Source organism: Alligator sinensis, unplaced genomic scaffold (genome assembly GCF_000455745.1).
Source record: "Alligator sinensis unplaced genomic scaffold, ASM45574v1 scaffold40_1, whole genome shotgun sequence".
In the NCBI taxonomy this organism is placed as follows: Eukaryota; Metazoa; Chordata; order Crocodylia; family Alligatoridae; genus Alligator; species Alligator sinensis.
Genome location: NW_005842595.1, coordinates 464,820 through 486,251, shown reverse-complemented (window position 1 = coordinate 486,251; position 21,432 = coordinate 464,820). Strand labels below are relative to the sequence as shown.

Genomic DNA, 21,432 nt, shown 5'->3' with positions numbered 1-21,432 from the left:
TTTATGGATTTATTTACTTAATGGTTCTTAGCAATTCACATATGCAGAGAAACTAATTTTTAAATATAATGTTAAATATAATTTGTGAAACATAATATACTTGTTGTGCATGTTACAATCCTACCATCAATCCTAAAGGGAGGTAAGAGGCAGCTGAATACCAAAAGCCTAATCCTCACACTGTAAATGCCTTACACTTAGAGCCTTCTCACTCATGAATGAGAGTACAATCACACATTTCAGCTGACATCCAGTAGTATAAAGCACTAACAAAGCTCCTCCTGACAGTCTAATAATGAAAATATAATTGACTAAGTAGTATTCAAACCTGTAATGAAAAATGCAATGCTAGTCATAAATAACCAAGATAACTCATAAAACTGGATTATTTAACAAAGACTGTAAAGGTTGAATGACAGTAAGCCTAATTGCAAAACATGAGCTTTTTTAGATTGTAGTAAGTGGTTATTTGAAATAAGGATTGTAGGTTCTTCTAATTTTCATTGAAACTGATCTAATTTTGACTGGTTTTTCATTCAGTGTCCACGTATCCCAATGAATCCCTGTTGCAAGAAACCTTCCAGTGAAACGATGAACACCATTGAGATTCGCAAGGCCACATTGGTTGAACCACCACCCTGTCTTGTCACTGAAGTTACTGCAGCTCTTCACAGGCTGTTCCTTAATCGTGCACACTGGCCTGCACCCATCATTATCAACATCAAAGGTGCTGAAGGGCATTGCGTTCTGGTTATCTTCCTGTCTGTATCCCCGAAATGCATCACCTGATTGAGACAGATCCAAAGTAGATTACTTATATGGAGAGAGAATTATTTTTGTACAAAAAGGCTAACACTTCCACTTCATACTAAGTTGTGGGGTTTTTCCTACAAATTTGTTACAATGACATGTCTTCAAATATCCCAGGTGGCAAGATATAACAATTAGAAAAGAAAAAAAATGATTGTGTGTTGATGTTACTCAGTTGTGTAAGTGTAACAACTCACACGATAAGGCTCCAAACAAGTCACTCCACCCTGGAGTAAATTTGCTCCTCAGATAGTGAGGAGTAACTACACAAGAGTGTAAAAAGAGTGTAAAAATCATGTGTCAACCCTCCTAGTCAATTTCATCCTTTGCTCAAAGTAAACCAGTCCCTTCACTTCCTAGTGGTCAGGGTACTGTAACAGTTACTGCCCATAGCCATTTTAGAAGTTCTGCCCTTCTTTCTGTTCCTAATTAGAATAAATTCACCATGGAGTAAAATCAGGGATAAATTATTCTGTGGTAATCATGCCACACTCTTTGCGTGGCACTGCTGGAAATTCTCATCAGACCTAATTAGCTAGCTGACAGAAACACACTACATTATTTCCAGGTCCAGTTACTCTACTCCCATATTTCCAGTCTGGGAGGTTGGGTTGCTGTCTGTTTGCTTCAATAACCTATTCTGACTCAGCCGCAATCCACAAAAGAAAGGTCTGTGGCTGCCACTGTGACTGAACACCTTGCAGCTGTCTGCAAACAAAGTGACCAACATCAAAAAAATTCCCATCGTCTTCAGTATGTAGGCCCAGAGCAAGTGAAACATCATTAACACTGAATTCATATTTTTTCCCTTAACTAGAATCTACTGTAATTGCCTTGCTAGCAGAGTTCATTGATACATGACTCCATTGAACATAATTTTTAAAAGGAACTAGAAGGTCTTAATGTAAAATTGGATGTTTTATGCCCACATAAAAGTGGCATTCATGAAATCAATCACCATAACAGTAACCATTACTCATTTTTACAGTTTTTACATTCATTGTGCACAGAAATACTATGCAACTTAGAAGTAGACATTTTTTATATTAGCCTACCTAAACATTCCATCTTCTGTACCTTTTGCAGGGAGGAAATAGATTTCTTTTAATACTTAAGACGACAGTCTTACCTGCATTTCCTGAATAGCGCCCTAAATGGATTTTAAAAGAACATACTTCATCCTCTACCCAAAAATTGTCATAAGAGGCATACGCATATCTGTCATCCTCAGATTCCAAAACCACATGAAGCTGGAAGCTGGCTGCTTTCTGATTTACTATATGAAAAATTTTCCTCAGGCCAAGCCAAAATTCTCCTGTAAAAGAAATGTAATATAACCTACTTAAGAACATATTGATCTCTTCCATTTTTCCCTACTTTATTTTGTTTCCTGAATCAAACAAAATGGATGATAAAACTGATTGAAAGGAATATGTTCATTTGGAAGATTTAAGAAATGAGACAATTCACTTAGGAAGTCCACAAACTGGATTTTCATATACACATTATCTTTTGTTATGACTCAGCAATGTGTATGCAGAATTGAGAACTGTCCTCATTTTATCTTTTCCTTTAATATATTCTCTATCTCAGTGATTCTCAACCAGGGTGCTGCAGCATATTGACACAGTTAGATGTGCAAAATCCTACATGTGATTCACAAGATAAACCGAGAGATTTCAACAAGGAATCCATAATGTCACAAACAAACTGACCTGTTGGGGTCTTCCTGAGTTCTTTGTAACAGAAAAATCAAACTATTGCTTTTCTGAAGCCATATAAAGGAATGAAAGCTAAGAACTGACATTTTCTGAGGGGTGCTTTGCATCTAAAAACACTGGACACTGACAGACATGGAAAAAAACCAAAACAAAACCATGCTTTACCAGAAGCAGCAGTGCATTACTTTGACCCAGCTCTGTGGCACTTGTATAGATTGGAAACTTCAGTGGGGCTTTTTGGCACTTTTATCTAATAGCTATTAGCTGATTCAATCAGCTATTAGATAAAAGTGCCTTAAAAGCCCCACTGAAGTGCCTGATCTATACAGACATTGGGAAAGCTGATTCCAACTAATGCAATGCTTCTTCTGGGCATGTGCTGGGCTCGGCACGGGAGTATGCCAAGTTTAAAGTGCCATATTTTTTATTTTATTTTTTTTGTGTGGTGGGGGGCGCAGTTTTACATCTGTCAGCAATCACTGAGAAGTATTCCTTTCACTGAGCAAAAATGGGTGTGGGTTACCTGCTAGGCCCAAAATAATCCAATGTTACTCATAATGGTTCATTTGTAAATGGTACAGCCATACAAAAATCTAAATCAATCCTCTTGAGTAGAATTTATTTAAGAATTAATATTTCTGCTCGTTTCTAAGAAATGTAGGTCCAAAAGTCGGCTGCAGAGCTGAAAAGTCATGATCTTTCCTTCTTACTACCATTGATACAATCCTGGAAGAGGAGCTGTCCTTGGATTTGTTAGATGAAAGGGAGTAGCTGGGAGATAATTCCACCATTATGCCATCTGAAACATTTCCATTATAACCCCACCTTTCATTGCCTCATGACTTTCATAACTTGCATCTATGAGATGAAACTATGCAGGTTTTGTTTCTGCTTGACAGACAATGTTGTTTGGAAGTGTGATCAAAATGATTGAGGTATTGTTTAAATCTTAAACATACTTTCCACATTATGAAAGGGGGAAAAGAACTTTTTAACGGTTCTGACAATAAAGGCATGGAATTTGTATTTGGGGATGGTTATTACTGAGGAGTGAAGAGAATTTAATTCATGAAATAATAAAAAGTAACTTTTAAAGAGCAAGAACTCTATTTTGCAATTCTTAGACAGCTAGAAGGCCCTTAGACTTCTGTAGGAGTCTTGCCTATGCTGTGGCAATCAGATTGGTTCCAAGGCCTGTTTTTTACATTAATAAAATATAATTTATCTTCATTTTTCAGATTTTTAATATCTCTTGAACGTAAAAAATATTACCAGATAGATCACCAAATCCATCCAGGTATTCAGACCATGTCCTCTGGAATTCAATTATCCCATCAGTTCTTTTCTGAATCACAGTCCACCCACCTCCTTGAAAATCCATGTCACACAAAACCTAAAACAGACACATGAATGGCTGGAGTGAATAGATCTTGATCAACCATTTACTGATGCAGCTGTAATATGGAAAATAATGATTTTTAAGTCAAACATTCAGAATTTTACAAGGTAACTTCTCTTTGAAACATTTCAACAAAAGGACTCAAAACAGATCACTGTAACTAGTAACCTACAATTTTTTGTTTAATTTGCCTGTTAATTGGTTGGAAGACTTGCTAGAGATTCATTCAATCAGGGAAACCGCTTTCCATACATGTACATGTCTTGTATTATTATCAGAAATTATATGCGTGTCTCAATAAGTATTGTGATATGGTATCTTTACCTTGGCCTGAGCTGTAAGTGCCATGCCATGATATATATTACCAACTTCCCATCACAGAACTACTTTTAGTTAGAAACTGCGCTTAGATACAGTTTCAACATGATAGACAGATGGGCTTCTCCACTCAGGGCTGGTGATTTATGCACATTCTTCCCATTTCTACTTTTAGTCTACCTCTCAATGAACTTCACAAACAACTTCTCAGCATCTGATGAAGCCTACAAAACCCCATGACCCTCTGAGCCAGTTAACTTCCATGGTGCCACCATGCTCTGTCTTCTGCCCGACTTTAGACTAATATGACTAAATACCTCTCAGCAACACTGTGAAGCAGTACCAATCCAAACTTACCAAAAGAGAACTATATCACCAACTAAGTCCCAAATATCCAGAAATGACCATTGGTGTTGATTATCTCATTGTTCTCTCATGCCCTACCAGAAGCATCCTGGGACTGATATGCTGAGGTGATAAGCCTCTGTAGCTCCCTTGATTTCAGCTGAAGCTACAGGCTTTCAGCACTTCTGAAAATCAAGCATGCTGGCTCACACTGGACATCCTAAACCACTTATTGCCTCTTTTCTTTTGCTGGAAGTCACAGAGAAAATGTGGCACAGATGAGAACAGGACCTGAATGTCCTGAACATACTTCTATGTCTGTTCCTGCACCTGAGGCTGTTTTATTTTATTGTGTTACTTTTAAAAGATTGCTTATTTTTGCTGGAAATTATTTTTACAGGACTAGTCTGCCTTTTTACAAATTTGTGTTTTAGTTATATTTTGCAAACCTTCTAAACTCCTGACTGAATGCCTTGGCAATGCATCATGTGTTGTTACTTTTGAAGTTAAATTAATGTTATAATTTTAGATGCATCTGGCAAAAGTTATAGCAGGGAGAGTAAAAAATCCCTCTCCTCACTGAAAGGTTGTAGTTATATCTTCCTCTGTAAATCACTGGCAATCCCTTGATTCCAAGATGATCTCTGCCACAGCCCACTGATGGGTCTTAAAGTGACTTGAGAGTCCAATCCTTGAGTCATGGATCTGTCTGCAGATGTTTCAGCTCTTTCCACAGGAGAGAATAAGCTGTAGGGTTGGATTCTTCTCCTTTGCCACTGTCCACTCTTTCTTCTCTGCTTCAAGGGCAGGACACTTTACATCAAAATGGGCTGCTGCTTATTGAGGTTCTAGCACCATTGGAGTCAGTTAGCAGCCAGCTCCTCCTATGGCTCTTGATGTTGGCATCTGTCTTCCTAAGATATGCCTTCAAAGTGTCCTTGCAGAATTTCGTCTAGCCACTATGAGATCTCAGGCCATAACTAAGATGAGAACAGAGCACCATGCATTTGTCAGCACTGAACTTCATTCTGTTAGCTCCAGTCCAATTTTTCAATCTGTTAAGATCTTGCTTAATTGTGATCTTGTACAAAATGTTCAGTCCTTCCCAGTTTCATGTCACCTGAAAATTTTCTCAAGAAGCTCTCTAGTTCAGCATCCAAATAATTAATAAACATGTTGAACAGCACAGCCCTAGGACAGATCTCTGTGAGAGACTACTCAAAACCTGCTGCCATTCTGACATGGATCCATTTATAATTACCCTCTGCTTAAGCCAATTGTCTATGCACCTTATAGTAGTTTGGTTTAGCTTACATTTCTCCAATATTGTATGTTTACAGGATTTTGTCAAAAGCTTTGCTGAAGTCCAGATATATTAGCATTCCCTTCATCCACCCAGAGCATTCCCTTCATCCACCCAAGTAGTTAGTTTGTTGAAGGAGATCAAGTTTGTTTGCCACAATTTGTTTTTAGTAAATCCATGCTCACTGCCTGTGATGAGTGCTTCCTTCTCCAGATGGTTTCAAATGGACTTCTTTAGGATATGCATCCTGGGCATTCAGGTGAGCCTAACCCATCTGTAGTTCCATGGGTTCTCCTTTTACCCTTTCTTTACAGAGGGGCAATAAGTTTCCATGCTTCTGGTACCTCTCCCATCTCCCACACTTTCAAAAATGCTATTACCAATGCCTCCAAAATCACCTCTACCACTTCCTTCAGTACCTTGGGATGATATTCAGCCAGCCCTGCCCTGCTCTTTCTGGAATCGAGCATCTTCTGTTGACTTGAGATCATTCAGACACATCAAAAGCTCTCTGACCATTTCTTTCATTATCTCATCACTCAGCATGGCTCCTTCCTTATCCAAATAATCCATATTAGCTGTCTGGTTGCAGCTTAATTTTTGTGAGGAGATGCAGGCAAAGTATGTGTTGAGTAGCTCTGCCTTCTTGGTGGCTTCTGTTAAGAGTTCCCCCTAGCTATTTAACAGTGAACTGTAACAAGCCTTGTGGGTTTGCTACCCCCAGTTCCAGCAGGTGGAGGTTTGACCCGTCTGCTGCTCTCTCCAGTCCCACCCCACCTCTGTCCCTCACCTGCCATGCCTTTGATGTTATTGTTAGTTTATTGAGGTGATGATCCCTGGGAGTACTTTCTCTGGAGCTCCCCATGCCAGCTCTTTCCTTGCTAGTACAGCAGACCCTTGCCATTCGCGGGGGATACGTTCTAGAGATCCCCACAAATGGCGAAATCTATGAATACATACTGTACTGCATCACGAACGGAGTGTGCCCCCAGCGGCCGGGGGGGGGGGGGGGGGGGGGGCACGGCTGCACTGACAGCAGTGGGAGCCCCGTGGAGGCAAGCGTAGAGCTCCCACGGATGGCGATGGCGCTGTAAGTGTCATCATGCTGCCAGCGGGGAGAGAGCATGGGTTGGCACGGCACCGCAAATATTTGAAACGGCAAATGCCAAATCCATGAATAGCAAGGTTTCCTGTATGTCCACACTCAATCCTGGGGGTCTCTGTACTTCTCTCAAGATGCATCCCCTTTAAGGCAGCATATCACAGGCCTCTCTGCACCTGTTGGGGAGTCAGCCATCTTGGCTGCCTTTTCCCCTGGCCAAGTCCTCAGCCCTCACTCAGCTTGCTCTGTTTATGCCCAGGCCCTGGCCCTCTTAACTCTATCCTAGCTCACTCCCCCTGCCCCTTTGGAGGGGCCTGACACCCAGAGTGTCCTAGGCATCCTGTTACGTGGCGTCCACCTCCCCTTCAGCCACAATCCAGTCCTCTGGTTAAACTGAAAACACAAAATGCCAACCTAACTGGTCCTAACACAAATACAAACCTCTCTGGGTCACCAAGGTACCACTTTTGGACTGGTCTGATTGCCCCCTTGAAGACCAGAAACAGGGCTTATATGCCCCAAGCCCAGCCCCCTTCTGGTCATGTGATATCATCCTCTGCTCCCATCACCCAGGTTCTGTTGATTCACTCATTAGCAGTCTGTCCTTTTTCAGCCCATGGCTTAAGTTCACATAGGCAGCTCACATCTACTGTGGCTTAGCCCACAGGCTGTCTGCAACCTGCCTCCAGCTACATTCCCCCCTTCCTACTCACAGGTGCAAGGGTTTACATGGATCCACAGCTTATTTGGTCATTGTTTTCCGGCCAACATACTTATAGAACCTCTTCTTGTTGTCTTTAAATTCCCTCAGAGGCAGCTCATCTTTTGCCTTTGCTGTCCTGATTTTGTCCTATCAGGTTCTTGCTATTTACTGGTTTGCTTCCTCAGTGACCTGCCCATTTTTCCATTGCCTGTATGCTTTTCTTTAACATTTGAGGCATCCTAGAAGCTTCTTGTGCAGCCACATTGGTCTCTTAAAATCCTTCTTGTAGTTCCATTGAGTAATAACAGTTTCTTGTTGGGCTTCCTATACTGCGCCCTGCTGGATGACTTTAGCCTTCAATCTATCTTCCTATGGCACCATGCTTTTTAACTCCTTGATTTGATTGAAATCCACCTGTTTGGAATCTAGCGTCTTAGTTATGCTAACTTCCTGCTTTCACCATTGCAGGATCTTGAATTCTATCATACTGCAATAGCTTCCTCAAGTTTCCCATCAGTTTCATATCTTCCCCAATTCTTCCCTATTGTCACAGCAAGATCCAAGATAGATGTTCCTCTAGCTGTATCCTCAACCTTCTAGAACACAAAGTTGTCCTCCACACAAGTTAGAAATTGGATCAACGTTTTATGTTTGGCTGCCTTTTTCATCCAGCAGATGTCCAGATACTGAAGCCTCCCATCAGTACCATCTCATAACTTTTATCTTCAACCAAATATATCCTGATTGGCTATCCTTTTCCTGAGCCAGGAGATGCTCCCTGTTTTGCTGGTTAGGAATAATTTTCTAATTTCCAATGCAAATTTATTCATGGGCACTTCATACCAATTTTTCTTGTCCCACTGTCTTCCTTTTCTAGTGCTTACTCATAATGGATTTACAGACAACAGTTGTATCCTGCCTTGGCCTTCATTTGGCCGAGCTAAACAAGCCATTCTCTTTTAGTTTCCTCTTGTAAAATTTGTTTTCCATCCATTCCATCAGCATTAACTTTCTCTACAGCTTTACTTAGTTCTTAGATAAGAAAAGAATATGTTTAAGCCAGTGGTCCTCAACCTTTACAGTGCATGGGCCAGATGAGTGGGGCAGGGCCAGTCAGCAAACAGCCCGGGCCACAGACTGGCTCTGGCACATCAGGGCAAAACCAGTATGCGGGGCCATGTTATCCAACTCACGGGGATCCCACGAGTAGGATAACATGGTGCTGCATGTGTAGTAACAGGGGAATGATGGAAGCATTAATTGCTATAGGACTCTCAGAGCCATGGCAATTTACACTGCCACCACTGCCCCCACTGCCATATTTCTACACTCATGGGGAGCCCCATGGGCTAGACAACTCAGCTCTATGGGCTAGATGCAGCCTATGCACCATACCTGGAGCATCACTGGCACTGGCAGCCACACTGAGAAACAGTGTCTATGTTAAAATTGTGCGTCCTTGTCAGTTTTGGCAATAGCTTGAGAGACTAATAAAATAGCCACTGCAAGTAAATATCTTGAGGTCTATGCGGCCTAAGAGAATTTCTTCCAGCCCCTCAAGTTCTGTTTAGTTGTCACATTGTGCCTTGTGCTACTTCCATAGCCCTGCTATTCATGCCCATGACAATAGCACAAACACTTGTGAACACTGTGAGATTCTTTGTAGAAAAAAGGATGGTCCTGCTGTTAGGACACTGCCTTTGGATCAAGGGAACCTGCATTTAATTTCCTACTACACCACAGAATTGCTGTTATCTTGAACAATTGCTAATCCTCTCTGCACCTGACCTTCTTATCTCTGAACATATTATCAGTTTTATTGGGTGTGAGAAGGCATGAGAGATGTATATGGTACATCAGATACTAAGCTTTTCTCTTCCACATGGAATTCATTTTACATGATAAGGATACCAAAATTCTACACCAAAGATTAAAATTATTTATGGGAAAGATTTCAAATAGTAATGATGGCACAGACACCTGGATGATTTTTAATACAATTCTGATACTGAAAAACAATCAAAGAAAATAATTAAAAATTATAAAACATTCTTATTATATATTCTCAAGCAAAGTCTGTTCAATGTGAAATAAGTTTGTTACCTCATACGCAAAATTTGATCCTTCTGGGTGAATAATGTACAGGCCAGATGGAGTTTTTGAAACAGAACCTACGGTATCTTTAATATCAGTGCAATCCAGTCCTAGAAAACAAATTATTCAGTGCAGTGCAGGCTAAGCACCGTAAAACCAAATAATGGTTAAACACATATAGGCAGACATTTTGCTAAGGAATTTTGAACAATCTCAAATTATATTTTGTTGTAGATAAAATATAAAATGATCATTTGTCATAGTTTTTTTTAATGAAAATTTTCTCAGGTATGATCAGAAAATGACAAATTTTAGAGAACTTCCATTATACAATACCCCTTTAGAAAGTTCCTACAGAAGATTTCCTCTTCTGGCCAAAGATAAAGATGGAATATAATTTGTAATAAAAAATAGCACTGAAGAGAATGTAAATATTATACATCACAGGTCTGATCCTACACGTTATTTCGTATTAAGAATTCCCTTCATTTGAAAACTTGTTTAAATCTATCCTTATCATGTAGTTGCTCCAGTAAGAGATATCCACAAAAATCCTTGCCTCATATACTGAGTCAATGGAAGTTCTATCCAAGTAAGGATTTCAGGATAAGACTCTAAAATAATTCCTAACCTTCCTTTGCAGATATTTGGATTCATAGTTTATTAATCTTTTAATCAAACTATATATCAAAACTGCTCTGTTTCTGAGTTTGAGCTCAATTATTGGTTGACTTAGCAAAGTAAGCAGTCTCATAGAAGTTAATGGGACTTCTTGGAAGTAAATTTCCTCTGCTTGGAAGGGTGAAAACAAAGAGTACTTATGTGAAGCAGAGGTTTTGTACTTGGTTTTATGCACAGGTGTGACTTTTACCCAGTAGGAGCAAAGAAGCATTAATTTACAAGGTACTAAGAATCCTGTCCTCTCACTACAGAACTCAGCACCTCACAGTATCAAGCCCGTTCAAGTCACAGGATCAGGCCAAGTCTAAGCCTGATACTTTGCATGATTTTTTCCACTTAAAGTAAGCTTGGTTTAAAAACAGCAGTAGGAGCTGCCATTATCAGGAACAAAGTTTATGTTTGCCTAAAATCTCTCCCACACATGCAGTTGGTCCAACTAACGATATCACCCCTCAAAAATATCCTTGCCTCTTGCATATTTCCTAGACCCTCAGAGCTACAACATTATTTCAACACTTAACACCTTTAAACATTTTACAAATTTTCCAAAGATGATATATGGAGAGTGAACACCAAGTAGGTACTATAAATCCCATATTTTCTTCGCTGTGCTTATCTTATTTTTTGTCAGGATATCATAAAGGTAAACAGTGAAGTGTAAAGGTTAAGCAAGGTAAGTATTTACCATGAGACTGAACTGTTTTGTAAGGAAGCAGATCCAAATGTTTTCGCAATACTTCTGCATTCAAAAGAAGGACCCTGTTCATAAGTTCATTCACCTGCAAGCATAAGGTCATTTGAATATACTCAGACTGGAGCAGCAAGATTTGAATTCTAAAGACTTGCTTATTCCCTCCCAGGCGCGTGCGCTCTGAAATTTGTTTTACTGACAAATAGCAATGCACATGCCTAATGTATTAATGTACTGAACTCAACACCGAATTTTCCACATCTTGTGTCTGTAGTCTATTAGGTCTTGAACCAACCAGCACTAACATCAAGAAAAGTCTTTCAATGGACCAGTTGGGACTTTGACCAGGCCCTAATATCTATACAAAGTGAGTGTACACTGTAAAGTACAGTCAAATTAGCATGGCAGTATTGTCCATGGCATTTATACAAGTGTAAATCACTGTCCAAAGTGGAAGGCAGTAGAGAACTACATCTGAGATTTTATTGTTTTAAGTAAATTATAAACTTATTATTTAGCAACAACAACCATGCTAAATTAAAGGAAATTCACTAAGTATAAAGGAAAATGATTAGAAACCTGATTAGAAAGATAATCCAAAGACGACTGTTGATCATCCATCATATTTCTTATCATTTGTTTTGTACTTCTTGCATATTCAACAAGAGAACTCTGCAGATTTCCTTGAAAAGAGGTATTGTCAACCATTACATTATAAAACTGAAGACCCATTTTAAGCTGAATAAACTCCATATCTGTTTCATAAAGTTTAAGACCACTGACAACATTCAGTTAAAAAGGCAAGATGGGATCTGTCCTGCAATCCCAAGATTCATACCTCCTGCCATGCTACATGTGCATGGCAAGATGTGCAATTTTGGGATGGTGAATCAGACCCCAACTATGCCCTACTTGCCAGTACAAATAGGGACTAGCAAAAGTGCCCAACCAGCTGATAGTCAGCTGGCTCCAGGGACCCATTAGGCAGTTTGAGCCCCTGGAGCTGGCCACTAACCAGCTGGCTGGGGACAGCATGGGGACCACACAGGGACTTGTTCGAGCCCCACCGAATTCCACCCAGCCACACAGACATTTTAATCATGCATTTTAAGGCAAGATTGAAACCAGCCACAAGATCATTATGCATTCTTATGTAATAATTTTGTGGCTGTTTTTGCTTTTTGTTGTACCCTTAACTGCCTGAACATGTGGACAGATTACACTTTAAAACATGACTAACCAGTTAATCATGTTTTAAGCATAACATCTGCCAGGGGCCTGAGTGAATATTGAAGGTAACTTATTTCAGAGAGCTTGAATGAGACTTAAATCCTCAGTGGATGCAAATTGGCATGGCTCCATTCACTTGTGTGGAATTATGTCAATTAAGCTGAAGATCTGCCTCTGTGCAAACAAGAATCTCATCCTCATCACATTTGGGATGCTTAGAGAACAATGCACCAATGCTGAAAACCCCTGCTATAAGCATATGGTATACTATAAGAGAAATATAAGAGCTCTGTTAAAATATTCTGGTGCAGACTGCTTTAGTGCCCGTGTACCATGGCAATGCAGAAGAGAGTACAAGGAGTCCTCTCCCAGGTAGACATCTGCACTAGGGACAGACCATGGCACAGGCCTTCTGTGCTCAGTAGTAAATCATTTGCCTTGTGGGTCAGGTGCTGGTACATATTCTTAGGCAGAATGAAATAAATGCTGCATAGTGTAGCGTACTGTTCACTGCTGAAGCAAAAGCTTTTCTCAAAAAATACATACTGCACATGTACTGTTTTTCTCCACGTAACATCTTTGCTTGAACACTACATGGTACAAGGCATTGTTCTTTTTGCTTTGAAATATCTGCCGATTTATTTTTCTCACTTGCTTTATGAGGTTCTTCCATAACATTGACATTGGGTGTACCCTGTTATACCAAACAATGGAGGGAAAATTAAATTAATCATAAAACATATATAAAATAGTTCCTGAGAATCAGAAACAAGGCAAGGTATCATTTAAATGTTCCACCATATCATCTTTTTAAAAAGTTCAAGTAGTGTAAACTATAATTGTCACCTAATAAATCACAGAAAAAACAAAGTGTTATATCCTGCAAAATTATCTGGAGTGTTTCCTGCTCCGCAGCATCTCACAGGATTGAGACAGGGATGAATTTGTAAAAATTTTTAAAAGTTACTAACCTTTACACTGTGCATTGTAAACCATACCTGAACTGCCAAATACTACTGGGCCATTCACAATATAAGAGGTACCATATTCACTAGAAGATGCTTCCCATACCACATCTAAATTATTGTATTTACAGTCTGCTGAAGGGGTAGGTCCTTAGTGAACTCCTTAGGAAAAAAAAGTCTTAAATTCCTCTGAAGTGGAAGGTAAATATTTACATGAACACAATTTAAATAATCAGATTTTAAGGTAAAGTATGTATTAGAGGAAAGGAAAGTAGTGTCAAAATTATGTCCCCATAATTTTTTGTGGATTTATTAAACTATTTTAATATTTTAGAGGGGGGGGAGGGTTTCTATGTCCCTGGTCCCGTGCAGAAGACCATACAAAGAGAGAAAGAAACCATAAAAGTACATATTCAAAGATCTGTCAAGATAAGAAATGGAAAAATATTTTCTCCAATTCCTTTTTGTTATGAGAGTCTTAAGTGTCCCTTATAACAATACTTGCAACAACTCATAACTGGATAGTGTAAAACTGTGGTCCCTAGCTCATGGGCAACACACTGCCTGTCAGACCCTCTGATACTGACCACAGCCACAGAGAGAAAAACAGTTAAAACTGAGGCTGACAGAGAGACACCTACAATAAAGCCCACAGAGCTCTATCGTGTTTCCTCTGTATGATAGTTGGTTTGTTTCTTAAGCTGCAGCATCCAGTCTCTTATTTCAAAATAGACACAAAGCAACCCTACCATAAAAATTATGGTATTATTCCCAGCTTGTCATCTGTTAGCTCTGGGATAGCAAAGATTAGGGACCAATGATTTATTTGTACATTGCTCTGTGAAAAAGAAAATACTGCAATTGACTTTCCAAATGTTCTTTTCCTGTTCAAGGCTGATTGTACTGCTTATTAATATCAGCATTTTAGCAAGACCGTGTATTGTGTTTATATTCTGTGGTTTTTCAAACTGCGGTATACTTTTTTAAAACATTCAGATTTTAAAAGGAAAAACTTATTTAGTCCTGAATATTTCTTCACTATACTCATCCTCCCTTCCTGCTACAGATTCCTCCTTCTGGCAGTGACTCTACAGTGGCATAACACTGGAAAGTTTTCCGCCGGGAGCTGATTTTCACTTTAAAAGGTGAAAGTTAAAATTGTAAAATCTTTTTGTTTTCTATCTTTTAAGACAATCTTCTGAATTATTTCTACATTTACATCTTTTGTCTCCTCTGTAGATTACTGTGTTTCTTTCTTGGGCCACAGCATCTAGTCTCTTATTTCAAAATAAACACAACACAAGAAAATTTATGTAACAGTTAAAAATAGCATTCTTGAACCAGAGTTTTATACCAAGGTTTCATTGTGGCTACCCACCAGATGTTCAATTAATGGCCAGTCCATCTTTCTTATCCAGTATTTATTTAAAAACAAAACCAAAAACACAAAAGTATATGAACAAACAAAAGATCAGATTCTAACCTAAGTTATGCAGGTCTAAATCTGAGCGACAGAAGCAAATAAATTAGTCTGGATTTATACTGATGTAAAGATCAGATTCTGGCCTTAAGATTCAAATGTTAAATAAAAAACAAATTTTAAAAAGCTGTGTTAATTAACTGACTTGTTGCTAACAATTTTGACATATTTTTCCTTATCAAAGGCCACTTAACTGCTCTATACTTCATAATCCATCTGGAATAAGACAATCTATTTCAAAAACATCACTCAGTATTCTGAATCTCTATTCAGTTGCATTAATTATTTTATCAGAGTAATGTAATTAAGAAGCTTACCTTAGTAGAACAGGGTCTGATGTTACCTAACACAATCTTTCCTCCACAACTGAATAAAAATATATTCAGACAAATCAATGAAGTTGCACTAAAGTGGATCATCTTTTACTTGAAGAAATGCAAATGCTTTGCCTGGTTTCAGATTTCTGTGGAAAGGATTGTACACTATGAAGTCTTAAGTTAAGTATTTGGGAATGCTTACAGCACAAACAGCAGCCAACACATGTATCCTTTTATGCCTGGATTTAATAAAACGTATTTTATTTACACAACAGATTGTTGCATCTCATATAATTCAGTTTTCACCCTGCAAGCAAGTACTTCATATTACCCCATATCACAGAACTAAATATATTAACACTTTAGTTTAATTAGATTGTGCTAGGTCTTGATATATGTTACCATTTGAACATGAACTGAGTGGATCAGGTTGGTTAAAAAATAGTTAATCTGCATCTTAATCATTTTAAATGTGTTTACCTTGAAAATGAAACTACTGTATTGTTGTACCAGCAGTGCTGAAGAAGCACTTCCAGAATATGTAGGTTTCTGGTTTTAACTTAAAAATGATAACTACACACTGTGGTTTTAAAAAAAAAAAAAGGTCTGAGACTATGTGTCTATAAAAAGTAATTCATCTGTGCTATGTTGAAATTTTTTTTAGAGGCCAGTAATAGATTTGAGAGATCTCTCAAGCTCAGTTTGACATATCTCTAGGAATAAAGGGAATGAGAGTGGGCTAACTTTTAAAATAGTTTAAGAAAAAAAGTATTTTCCCTTTGCTATATGGTCATAGTATATGTAAAAATCTGAAAAACAGGAAAAAATGAACATTTAAAAGCATGAAGCCTTAATTATAAGCTCTATAAAAATTTCACACCCAAAAAGTACCTGGATTTGGAAACTGAATCTTACATGAGAGTTGTGGATGCTCATCTAAGTCAACGGCAGCTTGGAATATTCAGTATCACCCAAAATGAGACCATCAATTGTTATAAACGGTTTCACAGCATCTCTATATGACACTGAAAGACACCAATAACGTTTTGTTCGTATTTTAGTCAAGCACGTGGAAGTGTGCTAGCTGCCTGCAGAAACCATGTGGTGCCTCCTTCCATGCTGTATGAATCACGATTCAAGCTCAGGATGAGTCATCCCTCTGGTGGGCAGTCATTACTTAGACAGTGATGACAGGAGACCAATTCCTCCCTAATACCAGCCTTAAAACCAGCAGGTCAGAGACTACTCTGATCCTAGTACCTGGCCTTGACACTGGCCCCTGCTCTTCTGGTAACTGTGTCAGATTCCAACTTTGGGTTTCCTCCCAATTGTAACCCTCAGCTTCTGACCCGGGGATCATTCTTCACTCTGATCCTGGCCAAGTGTGACCTGTGACTTCCTAACTCTGGCTTCTAGACCTTGGCCTGCCCCTGATCATGATTTCAGCACCTGGATTCAATCCTTGTGTCTGCCATTCCTCATTCCATGCAGCATGGCCGAGTGGAACTCACAGAGAAGTACTGCAACAAGATGAAGGGCCATAGCAGATTAATTCCCTGGCAAAAACAGAAAAGTGGCCTGCTCTTGTAGGGCAGGGCAGGGCAAGGCAGGGCAATAAACCTATAATCTAGCTCAATGGTTCTCAACATTTTAGACTTGAGGCTCCTCTCACTAGAGTCAAGACTCCCATTGGAAAATGTCAGCTCTTAGTTTTCATTTGATTTTAGACTGCAAAAAATAATAGAGCAATTCTCCTGTTGCTAAGAACTCAGAAAGACCACAAAAGGACAGAATGCTTTTAACACAGTGGGTTCCTATTTAAAATCTCTAGGTTTATCTTGTGAATCATGTTTTACACACCTAATACTGCTAACATTGTACTGAATCCCACCCAGCTGTGAAGCTTGGGTGACCTACAGGGAACACCTGAAAAGCCTGGAGTGTTATCACCAGTGGAAGATCCTTGGCATAAAGTAGGAGGATCATCACACCAGTGTCCTCACCGATGACAACGCCACCAGTATGGACGTGTTGATTATTCGACATCAGTTGTGGTGGGCAGGGCACTGTGTGCGCATGTCTGATGTACGTTCGCTGAAACAACTGCTATGCTCCCTACTCAGCCAAGGACAAAGAACACATGGGGGCCAGAGGAAATGCTTCAAGGACACCCTCAAGGCAAACATTAAGAAGGGTGGCATTGACACCACAAATTGGGAAAAACTAGCCTGGGACAGGTCTACGGCTTACTTTGAGGAAAACCATCTTGCCCTGGAGACAGATAAACAACAGAAATGGAAGGAAAGGAAACAAGACCAAGAAATCCATGGTTTGACCCTCCTTTTAACCACCGCCTGTGGCATTTGCCAGTCTGTGACTCTAGGGATCTTAGCCAAACTGACTTATCTACAATCCCTTACTTGATCCATGGGAGTGGTCATCCTCAATCTTGAGGGATCACCGCTGTAAATCCCACAGGACACCTGAAAGGATCTCAAGGCACCCTAGGGTGCCTTGATCTAGCCCATGTATGATTAGGAATTGATCTTTACTCCTCACTCAGGCAAAACACCCAATGCCCTGTTTCAGACTAAGAAACATTGAAAAATAAAGCTCATCAATTAACAACAGTTCAATAATCAGTTGGCAGTCATTCAAGATACGCTTGTCAGTAAATATGCATTACAAAGACATTCAGTCACAAATGTACTTTAATTATCTGATGTTTCTAACGAATTACATGTAAAAGACAAGTTAATGAAAACATCATTAACATTACAAAATAAAACACTAAGAGGTTAGGAAATTCTAGGATTAAAGGAAAGATGATTCATTTTGCCTGTATTCATGACTGGAGCCACAATCCCTGGATGGGTTTTTATGGAAACAGGAATAGAGCCTCTCTCGACAAATGTTAAGTTGCTGATAAAAAGTCTGAGACACTTTCCCCCAAACAGTCAGAAAAATGGTTTAGCAGTTTTAACACTGTTTTCCCTTAACTTCATTCTAAAACAAAGATGAATCATTTTTGTTGAAAGCAAATAAATAAATCTGCGAAAGAACACGCAAATGAAAATGTTTAACCTGAATGATTAGGGGTTGGTAAAGTTGAAGTTCTAAGCAATCAAAAACAAGTTAAAAAGAGAAGTGCTATCTATTTTAATGACACCAGTTGCCATCAGCATCCCATTATTAACAATCATTGAAATTGTTTCTTTATTTTGGAAGAAACAATACTAATTGTAAAATGTATGATCCTTCAGTTTTAACAATTAGAACCTAATAAAATCTGTCAAGTTTGATATGATCAGATTATATCAACCGAATCTTTACCAGGTCACAAAAACCTTGGACGCAGGTGTTGCGGTAGGCGTAGTCTTTCTGGACTTTAGGAAGGCCTTCAACACTGTCTCTCACTCCACTCTCATTAAAAAATGAGATCGTGGTGTCGATGCCTACAGTCAGATGGGTCGCCAATTGGCTGGAGGGCCGCACCCACAGAGTGGTGGTGGACGGGTCATTTTCGACCTGGAGGAATGTGGGCAGTGGGGTCCCCCAGGGCTCAGTCCTCGGGCCCGCACTGTTCAACATCTTCATCAGCAACTTGGACGAGGGGGTGAAAAGCACCTTGTTCAAATTTGCAGATGACACTAAGATGTGGGGAGAAGTCAGCACGCTAGAAAGGAGGTACAGGCTGCAATTGGATCTGGACAGGTTACAGGAGTGGGCGGATGAGAATAAGATGGGATTCAATACTGACAAGTGCAGGGTACTGCACCCAAGGAGAAAGAATCAGCAGCACACCTACAGGCTGGGGAACTCCCTTCTCATCAGCACAGAGGCAGAAAAGGATCTTGGAGTCATTATAGACTCCAAGATGAACATGGGCCGCCAATGTGGGGATGCAGTCAGGAAGGCTAACCTCACCTTGTCGTGCATCTACAGATGCATCACGAGCAGGTCCAAGGAGGTGATCCTCCCCCTCTATGCGACACTGGTCAGGCCCCAGTTGGAGTCAGCCTCCACAAGAGAAGGCTGAGAGGGGATCTGGTGGCCGTCTATAAACTGGCCAAGGGAGACCAGCAGGCAATGGGAGAGTCCCTGTTCCCCTGAGCACTACTGGGAGTAACAAGGAATAACAGCCATAAGTTGATGGAGAGCAGATTCAGGCTAGATATCAGGAGGTGCTACTTCACAGTCAGGGCGACTAGGATCTGGAACCAACTTCCAAGGGAAGTGGCGCTCGCCCCTACCCTGGGGGTCTTCAAAAGGAGGCTGGATAATCACCTAGCCGGAGTCGTTTGACCCCAGCATTCTTTCTTGCCCATGGCAGGGTCTCGGACTTGATGATCTGCTCAGGTCCCTTCCGACCCTACAACTATGAAACTATCTTGTAGGTTCTTTTCATAAAAGTGAGCAATGAAGCAAACACTATTATTTCTTACAAGGTAGCCCCTACATTAAAATCTTGTGGTGACTTGTTCCCCATCGCTTATGGTAGGGATGTCAAACTCACCCTGCCCCGCAAACCAGATGACTGGCATAGGACTGGTCCGCAGGACATATTTGTCCCAGGTACCCCATCCCTCTCCCCCAGTATACCCAATCTGGTGATTGCTCCAGCCTGTCTGGGACTCATACTGCATGCTGCACAGATTATGGAGTGACTGGAATGGGCGCTGCATGCAGTGCAGTCTGGCTGAAATGACACACAGTGGCCACCCCAGCCAGACTGCACCACACGCAGTACCCACTTCAGCTGGTCAGGGACCTGCCCTGCATGTACACACCAGGATCCACGCTGCACACAGTATAGGTCTGAGACTAGCTGAAGCAACTTCCAGATCAGGTGTGTTGGGGTAAGGGGAGAGGGTCCAACGCCACGTCCTGTATCGGTCTGATCAGACCCAGGGGACATCACCAGGGACCAGACAGCCAGAATATGCTGCAGACCAGATCCAGCCCACAGACTATGTCTAACACCATTGGTTCAGTACATCAGTTATTACCAGATGATCTGGGTCATTTCCCTATTCTTTCTGTGTTGCTGGAAAGCTGAAAGTAGCCTGCTTCCTGTCCCTAAAGCAGGGGTGGGCAAACTGCGGCCCGTGGGCCAGATGCGGCCCACCAGGCTATTCTATCCGGCCCGTGGGGCACCTAAAAATTTAAAAAGTTAATATTTATCTGCCCCTGGCTGCCTGTCATGTGGTCGTCAATGCCTTGCCAAAACTCACTAAGAGGCCCTCCGCCCAAAATCATTCCCACCCCTGCCCTAAAGGAATCCCAAGAACTACTTCAGTTCCTCAGAGACCTCAGCTGGCAGCTCCTCCTTTAAGCGGTCAACAGGGGCATATATGTGGCGTACTTTATGGACACCCCGACACTTCTGTCAAAAGAGGCAGACACTGGCACATGCCTACCTCCAGTACCCCAGGTTGCAGTCCCTTTTCTGCTTCCACTAAAACCTCCTGCTATGGCTGCTCTTCTTCCCGCACATTCTCTGTTATATCCTCCCCATCCATAGCCCCACCAAGCTCCAGGACCTCCTGGCCAACCCTCCTTCTGGCTCTGGTTAAGCTGGCCATCGAACAGACCATGAAGGAGGCTCTGACCATGGGGAACCTGGATGAGTGTGAGGCTGTCTGTCTTCCTCTCACTCCTTCACGTACATCTCCACAAGGAGTTTTGCTAGCTGGTGCCTGCAGGCTCCTTTGTCTCTTTCAGGGGGCAGTGGGTGCTGGACAGTGCGCTCTGCTCTGGGTCCCCTTCTGGATCCCTGCTTCTGAAACTGCAACCTTGCTCCCAACCCGTCCTCTTTTTTTCGTTTGTTTAGTTATTTTCTCCATGGCCTTTCAGGGGTGCACAATCCCATGAAAGTAGTAAACAGGCCTGTCCCTAAAGGATGGAGCTATGGCAGCAGCGGTTCACCTCGCACTCCTCTGCACCCAAAGCCCGAAGACACGGCTCCCTATCCACGCCAACCAAGACACAGCTCCCTAATCATGCCAACCAAGACACGGCCCCCCCATCCATGCCAACCCATCCTCGCCAACCAAGACATGGCCCCCCATCCATGCCAACCCATCCTCACCAACCAAGACACAGCTCCCCATTTATGCCAAATGACACGGCTCCCTATCCACGCCAACCACTACAGAAACTGGCGGGCACAAATAAGTTTTTGGCCTGCTGGGGATGGCAGCCAGGATCCCTGGGGGCTCCTAGGGTCACAAGGAGCTCAAGAGAGGATCCGATCCACCTTTCCGGCGGGCC

The 21,432-nt window shown here is 41.1% G+C and overlaps 1 protein-coding gene across 1 annotated transcript; it reads right to left on the bottom strand.

The window, feature by feature from the left end:
- Positions 1-447: 447 nt before the first annotated feature.
- On the bottom strand, positions 448-21,325 carry ANGPTL5 (angiopoietin like 5). Its single transcript, XM_006032936.3, has 10 exons — positions 21,251-21,325; positions 16,075-16,184; positions 15,160-15,305; positions 12,944-13,091; positions 11,747-11,850; positions 11,162-11,255; positions 9,805-9,905; positions 3,804-3,924; positions 1,940-2,125; positions 448-785 (listed from the first exon to the last, which is right to left on the bottom strand). The coding sequence occupies exons 3-10, from the start codon at positions 15,259-15,261 to the stop codon at positions 466-468; spliced, it is 1,176 nt and encodes a 391-aa protein (XP_006032998.1). The 5' UTR covers positions 15,262-15,305; positions 16,075-16,184; positions 21,251-21,325; the 3' UTR covers positions 448-465.
- Positions 21,326-21,432: the final 107 nt, after the last annotated feature.